This window comes from Cinclus cinclus, chromosome 1 (genome assembly GCF_963662255.1).
Source record: "Cinclus cinclus chromosome 1, bCinCin1.1, whole genome shotgun sequence".
NCBI classification, from domain to species: Eukaryota; Metazoa; Chordata; class Aves; order Passeriformes; family Cinclidae; genus Cinclus; species Cinclus cinclus.
In genome coordinates this window covers 94,002,138-94,011,677 of record NC_085046.1, presented here as the reverse complement: position 1 = coordinate 94,011,677, position 9,540 = coordinate 94,002,138, and the positions used below count along the sequence as shown (strand labels likewise).

The window sequence follows — 9,540 nt, the reverse complement described above, 5'->3', positions numbered from 1 at the left end:
TTTTTAATCTAAACACCTTGAGCTTTTCCCATGTTCTTTCAAAATTAAGAGAAAGTTAGAGCTGATGGTGACTGGGGTGTCCTTGCGTTTTAATCACAGAACTTTTGTTTTGTACTTCACTATTAGTTAGTGATTCAAATGGAGGCTGAAATCCATGTGCCTGCTGAAGTCACTTCTCTAGGAGCCCCAGGCTCCCTGGGCCTACAGTCTTTGTCATCCTGATCTTTGGTGCTCTCAATAATGCAGCAAGCCTTTTCTCCACCAAAGCGTCACCTGTCTAGGTGAGTCGTGCCATCCCCTATCTGAAGTGACAGCCATCTTTGAGTACCAGCATCTTAACTGACTTCTCTTTCATCATCCATGTTAGAGAAATAACATTTTCGACAAGGTGTTGGGTTTTTCCCCCCCTTTTCTTTATTCTTTCCCCAACCCCCCTTCTCCCCTTAGTTAGAGCACCTGATCAAAAAATTATTTCTGACAAAGATTTCCTGCTCCAAATTAAGTGAGCTCAAGGAGACGGAGCATTTTCACACAGAAAGAAAGAGAAACGTTGATGTTGGAAGTTAATGAATCTGGGAGGAGAGAGAACATTATTGAGACTAGATAATATGATCTAACAGCTTTCCTTCTTCATATCCTCCCTGTAAAGAATGTATGGAAGTCAGTTATGTGGCATGATTCTAACATCTGTCCTACCCCATAATGGTAATTTGTATAAGTAATGGAAACAGGTTAAATACTTCCATTCTAATGTTGCCAGCAGGGATGAAAATGAACATTTCAATGAAATAATCTCGACAGAGCAGGGAGAGGAGGGGTGGATGGACTGATTCATCTCCAGCTCTCTTTGGTGATCCGAACACTAATGAGAACGCTTGAATGTATAGTTTATCAGATAGAAAGGGAAGAGCAAGTAAATTTCTCAGATTAGAATCACTGTGAAAATATAGCCACATGCAAGCTGCTTCGTTCTCCAATTGCCAGCATTGGCTAATAATTTGCAGCACTCATTTTAAGGGGATAGAGGAGAGAAGAGAAAGAGGTGAAGAATCTTTTTGTTGGCTTTTAATGGGATGCCTTTAAGGGTTATCATTCAACCTGCTAGAAGCACGGAGTTTGTTCTTGTTACAGCACCTTATCTGCTTTTCAGACCCATTGCATTAGAATTAGAAGGTAGGCAGTTCTAGTATTTTGCCCCCCATTTTGCTGCAATTAGAAATGAAAGACACAAACCTCTGTAGTAAGGTTATCTGGTTGTCTCATTTTCTGCTGCTCCTCAGCCATTGTCATAACAAAGCCATATTTTTCCACCATAGTGACATCGTAATACAGACACACACACATGCACACAGATTTGTAACATCTGTGCCACAATTTTGTATGAACATTTGTATATACTAATACAGAAGATTTGCAAATCTTCCAGCAGTCACGTTAAACCCTCATAATGTGAGATTTTGGATTCTTCTGTAAAACTCTCATGACTCTGTATTCTGGAAACGCATCTGTAAATGGTTTGGGTTCTTTCATCTGCCTCTTGATTTTCTGTAATGAGGGAGATGTGTGGCTATAGATTGTCTTTTCTATTTGTACTTTTTTTATCCTAAGATATGAAATGTGTTCTTGTGTGCAGTGGAAATCACCCCCAGCCTGGAGTGCAGTTTGTGCAAGGTGACAGTGTGGGCTGTGAAAACTTCTGCAGCTGCTGTCTCCTGTTGGCTGGGTAAATATTAGAAGCTCTGGCAATACATCTGTTGAAGAATGGTGAACACTCACATTGTGCCACTATTGTTTAGTCACAGAGTAGGCCCTGATTTAGTGAAGAATTTTAGACCTAAACCTATCCCTATTTGTCAAAACTATGAAATAGGTATTTCAGTGAAAATTATTTCAGTATTCAATTCCTTTAGTAAACTGTGACCTACACTGCTTAGGTGTTTCTTCTGAATAAATTTATTTATTTGGGGGATTTAAAATTGGGTCTTGAAGAGCTTACTGCACTTAATTTTGCAGACTACTAAAACCAAATACAATTATTACTTCTGGTACTTTTCAAAATAATTTATTCAATGTTGAATCCCTTTTTTAATGGAAAAGAATACCTCCGCAGAGACAAATTCCTTCAAAAGCACAGTTCCAAGGTTGTGGAAAGGTTTTGTGTGAGAATATTTGTATTTTTAACCACATCCTTACATTTCAGATCTCTGTCTGCTTTTTCAAACAATGGATGTGTATTTATAGTGTAAATATTCTCACTGAAGCAAACACAATGTGCTGTGCTACTCACATGTACAATATATAGCATCTCGTGTCCACTTAGATTAGAATGCACAGCTTTTAACACTGCTCAGAGATGACAGTATATCTATGGGGAAGCATTGGCGTCCAGAAGGCACATTTTATAGGCAAAAAAAAAAAAAATAATAGCAAGACTTATTAGGAAGAAAAGAAATACAAAATGCTCCCCATAATTTTTAGTTGTCTGGAATTTGAAGGTTTTCCTCCTTTTACACCTTGCATTTGCCTCAGTCTGTCCAGACAGAAATAAGAAGGAAGAGAAAAGCTGATGCTGTGTTGTGTAATTTATTTTGCTTGGAATATAGTTACTGTTGAGGAGGATCATTGCTTATATCTGCTCTTGATATTTTTGTGAGGTTTTGGCACATGTAAACCAGCAGTATCTTTGCAGATGCAGGAACGTCTGGAAATGGTTGCTGAGAGTTGCCCAGTCACAGAAAGATATGTTGTCTGAAATCTGACTGTTGATCTACCTTTTATAATTTAAAATCTGAATATCTCATGCTTTTATTTAAGGCAGAATATATTACTTCTCTCTGCAAGTAATTATAATAGGAACATTTTTGCTGTGTCAAAAATACTGAATTTTATTTATTTCTCAAATTTCTGTGAGAATTTTAGTAAAATTTACATGATTTTAGACATTAACATTCTTCTTTTTGTTTGCTTCTGTGTTAGCTCTTACAGAAACCTTTTCAGTTAGAGAATTGCACTGACCTTGCAAAATACCATATGTTGAGTGTGCTGCTATTCATCTCATAAGTATTAGTAGTCTTGAATGAACAGGTATTGTCTGTATCATATGATAACCAAAGGAGTTAAATAGACTATTTTTTATTGCTGTGATAGAAATTAAACATTGCATATAAATTATTCTCTCTTTGTTAAGAAGCGTTATTTTTTTGTGACTTTTGATATGTGTACAGACATGGGTATACACATCATAAAAATTCAGGGTTTTTTAGAACTGGCTTAAATTCTGAAACAGTTGAAAATCACAGTTCTGGCCATTTGTGCATTCTTAACCCTTATATTGCAGTATATGTTGGGAAGGGAGTGAACTCAATCATGTAGAAATCTCAGCAAAATTAAAGAGCAGGAAAAGTGAGTAAAAGATGGATATTTCACCCTGACACTCAGTTTCTTTGCTTTGGCAGCTTAACATGAACCTTACATGTAGCTTTAATGTTTTTTGAGTGGTTTAGCTCCTTTTTATTTTTATGATACAATGCAAAAGTATGAGAAAAGAGAAAATGCCATCATAAGTAAATAAAGAAAAATAAAAGATACGGCACTGGATCATTAGAGTTTCTACTTAAGCAGATATATAGATCGTTTTATATAGCAATTATAAAAATATGTATTTATGCAATTTAAAATTAAATAAAGAGGTGATAGCAAATAATTTGTATGGATCCTTACAAAATACTGTATCAACTCTCGTAACATCCAGCATTTTACAACATTTTTTTGCAGTTTTTTTCATCCCAAAATATTGGGATGTGAAAATTAGAGAAAAATGGCATAGTTGCACTGTGGTTAGTAATAAGAAAGCTGTTCATAAAAGCTCAAAATATATGTTCTCTCAGATTTTAGTTTGTACTTGTTTGGGTTTTGTTTCTTTTTTGTTTTTTTAAATAAAAATACCAGATGGTAATTGCCCGTTGTTGTGCATTTTAGGTCTCAGAGGGGTTTATTTTCTATTTAAAAATAATTTCAAAATTAGAAACCATACTCTTCTTAAACTGTTCTTCATTTTTATGAAACTTAAAAATTTCTTGTATTTTGCCATTAGAAATTACTGCAAGCAGGTGTGTTGAATGAGAGAGCTAAGAGATTCTAGACTGCAGCTGTGGGAGTGAATTCTGTGTGTGTACCTAGAGTTCAGAACTGCAGCGGTCCTACCATGCTCAAATACCTGCAGTGTTCCAACAGCAGCATTGCTGCAAGACAAGGAAGCTGACAGCCTTCTGAATTCTCTTACTACTTCTGCATTCTATCTTCATTTTATGGCAGAATGCCTGTTGGAGAATATTTTCATCTGGTTTTACAATGCTTTTTTGACATCTTCCTGGCCTTTGACTCCAGGATTATTTCTGAATTTTATTTATTGTGCTTGGTACTCACCTGTCCTTTTGAACATATTAGAAAACACTTGAGGCTGATTTATCTGTTTGGGCCCTGGTTAGAACTTTTTTAAAAACCAAAAGGTCAAATTATTGTCTGAAAATACTGACATTTAGGGCACAGGTGAAAAATGCAATGGGCATCTTAAGGTTCAGTACAACCTCAGTACTAGATGGAGTATTTTCCTACTTCATCTTAAAAGATCGGGCTGAAGCAATTAGGGGCTGCATTAAGACTGAATTGCAAAGGTGAATACATAATACAGTACTGACCGTAATATGTTTCAAAAGTATTCATATTACAGTGAAAGAAGATTCTTTTTATTTTTTAGAAAAGACATTTCAGAATATGTTAGCTGTGTACAAAAAAAAAAAAGTTTGACTTGTACTTATGCTCCCCCCAGTTGAAGACAACCTCATCTTTTTTCACATGATAATGCATATTTTCTTCATACCACATAGGAATAGAAGTGCTTCTATTCTGGCTTTCTTTCAGTATTCTACCATGAAAGGACACAGGACACATTTCAGCATCACTTGCTGCAGAGTTCACCTGACAAGAAGGCACTTTTTTATTCAGTTACTGAAAATTGTTCATAATCCATATTTTCTACCTCGGCATTCTTATAAATTATCTATATTCCATTAGCATTGTGATTTTTTTAAGCTTCTTTTACAAAACTGGAGGGAAATGTGTACAACTATGTTTTCTGCTTTGCAATGAAAGTGGACATTTATCACGTAGGTACATGTAAGTCACTTCTGTGAATTGAGCCCTTGGAGTAAATGTGTTTTGATGTAATGGCCATCTGCTCATGAATATCACATTTGCTAGTTTAACAAATAGTTTGATATAGACAAACACATAGTTTGGTGAGATCATATAGTTTCACAGATAGCAATGCAATAGCAAAGTTTTGTATTTTCCACAAGCCAATAATCAAACTGCAGTGGAGATCTCAAGGTTTTTGTTTGTTGCTTTAAGAAATTAATCTATAGCATTTTCTTTTAGCTTCTGACAGCTTTTTTTCAAAATGGTATATGCAGAACCTACATCAGATCATAACAGGAGGCAAAGTACATCCTACCCATTTCAGAAAGCAGTCAGTCTTGCTTCTTTTTTCACCTTTCAAAAATGAAAGCTGTTCTGCTCTCAGATGGATGCAGTACAGCCAGACACCAGGAGACCCTGGGAACAGCTGACCTGACACTCTTGCCTTCTATGGCTTCATTAGAATCAGGTATCAGTGACACAGAAATGGCCCCTGAAGCTGTAGCTAAAGCCATTTTGCAAGAAAAGACAGAACAGTCAGTGATTCTGAGTGTCATGGTCTGGGGGATGCAGGTCAGCTGCAATGCGTTTCACATACATATGTAGTGCAGTAAATATAGCTCAGTACCAGGCCATTTTTAAAGTTGATAAAAACTAGTTTAGTAGACTCTTTGTTTGATTTTAGTTTTGATATTATGATATTTACTGTGGTCCTGGCACATATTTTACTGCTGAAGTCAAAGTTTATTCTTCAGTATCACTGACATCAAACTGTAACCATGACAGAATATGTGGATTTATAGGAAGAGTGTGTGAGTGATGGTGAGTTTGGGTTTTGGATGTATCTTCAAAATTTGTCTTCATGGTTACTGTTTTTAGTGCAGGAGAACCATGTAAAATGTGCGTGTTCAATAATATTGTCTTGTTTCCCCCCATCTCCCCTCCTGTATTTTAGCATATGTTCCTGAGGAAGAATTGAAAGCAGCAGAAATAGATGAAGACAGTGTGGAAGATGATGGGCTGTCTCTGGACATCCAGGAGAATGAGTATTTGTGCAATGAAGAAACGGAGATCAAAGAGGCTCAAAGCTACCAGAACTCCCCAGTCAGCACTGCAACTAATCAGGATGCAGGCTATGGTTCGCCGTTTAGTGAAAACAGCGATCAGCTGGCCCATTTCAAAAGCACTTCCTCTAAAGAAGAGAAAGAGGATCCTCAGTGCACAGACAATGTTTCCTATCCACAGGACAGCCTGGCACAAATAAAAGCTGTGTATGCAAATTTGCTTTCAGAGACTTGCTGGTCCAGTTTAGCTTTGGACTTAAAAAAATCCAATCCAACCACCAGCAACAATGGAATCAGCCAGAATGAAAACACGACCAGTACTGATGCCAATGCCAATTCCCAGAGTACCTGTACTACCAGTACCAGCACTAGTACCAGTACAACCACCAGTAGTACTAGTAACAGTAATAGTAACAGTGGTGGCTCGGGTTACGACTGGCACCAAGCTGCATTGGCTAAAACTCTGCAGCAGACCTCATCATACGGACTTCTCCCAGAGCCGAGTCTCTTCAGCACAGTACAGCTTTACCGGCAGAACAATAAACTCTATGGGTCTGTGTTCACCGGTGCCAGCAAGTTCCGATGCAAAGACTGCAGTGCAGCCTACGACACGCTGGTGGAACTCACAGTGCACATGAATGAAACTGGACATTACCGTGATGACAACAGAGATAAAGAAGCTGATAAGACCAAACGGTGGTCAAAGCCGAGGAAACGATCACTTATGGAAATGGAAGGCAAAGAGGATGCCCAGAAAGTGCTGAAGTGCATGTACTGTGGGCATTCATTTGAGTCTTTGCAAGACCTCAGCGTCCATATGATAAAAACAAAGCATTACCAGAAAGTGCCTCTGAAGGAGCCAGTACCAGCCATCACCAAATTGGTCCCTTCTACCAAAAAGCGAGCACTTCAGGACTTGGCTTCACCTTGTTCACCCGAACCAACAGGGATCACGGCAGAAGCTTCACTGGGTGAGTCTGCAAAGGATCAGAAAACTGCCAACCCCTATGTGACTCCAAACAACCGCTATGGCTATCAAAATGGTGCTAGCTACACTTGGCAGTTTGAGGCACGCAAAGCCCAAATACTGAAATGCATGGAATGTGGCAGTTCCCATGATACTTTGCAGCAGCTCACAGCTCACATGATGGTCACTGGTCATTTCTTGAAGGTGACTAATTCTGCTTCCAAAAAAGGCAAGCAGCTAGTGTTGGACCCAGTGGTGGAGGAGAAAATACAGTCTATACCTCTTCCACCCACCACCCATACAAGGCTACCAGCCTCCAATATTAAAAAGCAGCCCGATTCCCCAGTGGGCTCCACAAACTCAGAAGAAAAGAAAGACCTAGAGAAGGAAAAACTGGTGGTCACTGAAACAGAGAAAAAGATTAAAGAAGAGAGTGAGGACTCTACAGAGAAATTTGAGCCAACAACTTTGTATCAATACCTCAGAGAGGAGGACCTAGATGATAGTCCTAAAGGCGGAATAGACATATTGAAATCCCTGGAGAACACAGTGACAACAGCCATCAGCAAAGCCCAAAATGGAGCCCCTTCCTGGGGAGGATACCCCAGTATTCATGCAGCTTACCAGCTCCCAGGAACAGTCAAACCTCTTCAGCCCGCTGTGCAGAGTGTTCAAATACAGCCGTCCTACACAAGCAGTGTGAAATCACTGTCGTCAGAACACAACGCACTCATCCATTCCCCAGGCAATCTCACACCACCACCTCACAAGAGCAATGTGTCTGCTATGGAGGAACTGGTGGAGAAAGTTACAGGTAAAATCAACATGAAGAAGGAAGAGAAGCCTTTGGAGAAGGAGAAGAGTTCTCCAGTTAAACCCATGTCACCTGCTGCTAAAGAAAACAAGGACTTCCCAAAAGCAGAAGAAATAAATAACAAACAGCAGCCAAAGAAGAGCTCTGAGTCTGAAGTTCAGAAGGTCAAAAAGGATAGTCCAGCAGAAGCACATACGCCAAATGGTACAGAGCCGCTTAAAACAAAGGTTGCAAATGGCTGTAACAATTTAGGAATTATCACAGACCATTCACCTGAGCCATCCTTCATTAATCCGTTGAGCGCTTTACAGTCCATTATGAATACCCACTTAGGCAAAATTTCTAAGCCGGTAAGCCCCTCTCTGGACCCTTTGGCCATGCTGTACAAAATTAGTAACAGTATGTTGGACAAACCCATTTACCCAACCACTCCAGTCAAGCAGGCTGATGCTATTGACAGGTATTACTATGAGAACAGCGATCAACCTATTGATTTAACTAAATCCAAAAACAAGCCTCTTGTTTCCAGTGTGGCTGACTCTGCCTCGTCCCCGCTGAGGGAGAGTGCCCTGCTGGATATTTCTGATATGGTGAAGAACCTCACAGGGCGTTTGACACCCAAGTCTTCAACTCCCTCAACTGTGTCAGAGAAGTCTGATGCTGATGGGAGCAGTTTTGAGGAAGCTCTGGATGAACTGTCACCAGTACACAAGAGGAAGGGCAGGCAGTCCAACTGGAACCCTCAGCATCTTCTGATCCTTCAAGCCCAGTTTGCTTCCAGCTTGAGGGAGACCCCAGAAGGCAAATACATTATGTCGGACCTAGGTCCACAAGAGCGGGTACACATCTCTAAGTTTACTGGTCTTTCCATGACCACAATTAGCCACTGGCTGGCCAATGTGAAGTATCAGTTAAGGAGGACAGGTGGAACTAAATTTTTAAAGAACTTGGACACAGGACATCCTGTTTTCTTTTGCAATGATTGTGCCTCTCAGTTCAGGACTGCTTCTACATACATAAGTCACTTAGAGACACACCTAGGGTTTAGTTTGAAGGATCTGTCAAAGTTGCCACTTAATCAGATTCAAGAACAGCAGAATGTTTCAAAAGTCCTCACAAACAAGACTTTGGGCTCACTTGGAATTGCCGAGGAGGACTTAGGCTCCACATTCCAATGTAAGCTCTGTAACCGAACTTTTGCAAGCAAGCATGCAGTCAAACTGCACCTTAGTAAAACACATGGCAAGTCCCCAGAGGACCATCTGATCTATGTAACTGAGTTAGAAAAACAATAGCGTCCAGGTAAGCAGCCAGGTATGCAAGTGACCACAGGAACATTGCACTAAACTTCTTCATAGTACTGCACTAGGCCTGACCTGAGCCTCTGAAATCAGTCTTACTTTTGTTGCTGAACTGCCTATCTGGACCTTGGTTTTTCTTACACTTACTTTGTAGTTATATTTATATGCTCTTTGTCTGATCTGTGCATGGTTATTTTT

The 9,540-nt window shown here is 39.4% G+C and overlaps 1 protein-coding gene across 1 annotated transcript; it reads left to right on the top strand.

Moving 5' to 3' along the window:
- Window positions 1-240: 240 nt before the first annotated feature.
- TSHZ1 (teashirt zinc finger homeobox 1) lies at window positions 241-9,336 on the top strand. Its single transcript, XM_062511610.1, has 3 exons — window positions 241-281; window positions 2,815-2,849; window positions 6,143-9,336. The coding sequence occupies exons 1-3, from the start codon at window positions 241-243 to the stop codon at window positions 9,334-9,336; spliced, it is 3,270 nt and encodes a 1,089-aa protein (XP_062367594.1).
- The last annotated feature ends 204 nt before the right edge of the window (window positions 9,337-9,540 follow it).

Excerpts from the sequence above, each read along its gene's own strand:
- TSHZ1 (XM_062511610.1), top strand. The coding sequence starts at position 241 with ATGCAGCAAGCCTTTTCTCCACCAAAGCGTCACCTGTCTAG. Across the intron at positions 282-2,814 it reads CCAAAGCGTCACCTGTCTAG|GCAGAATATATTACTTCTCT; the intron begins GTGAGTCGTGCC and ends CTTTTATTTAAG. Across the intron at positions 2,850-6,142 it reads TCTCTCTGCAAGTAATTATA|GTATTTTAGCATATGTTCCT; the intron begins ATAGGAACATTT and ends ATCTCCCCTCCT.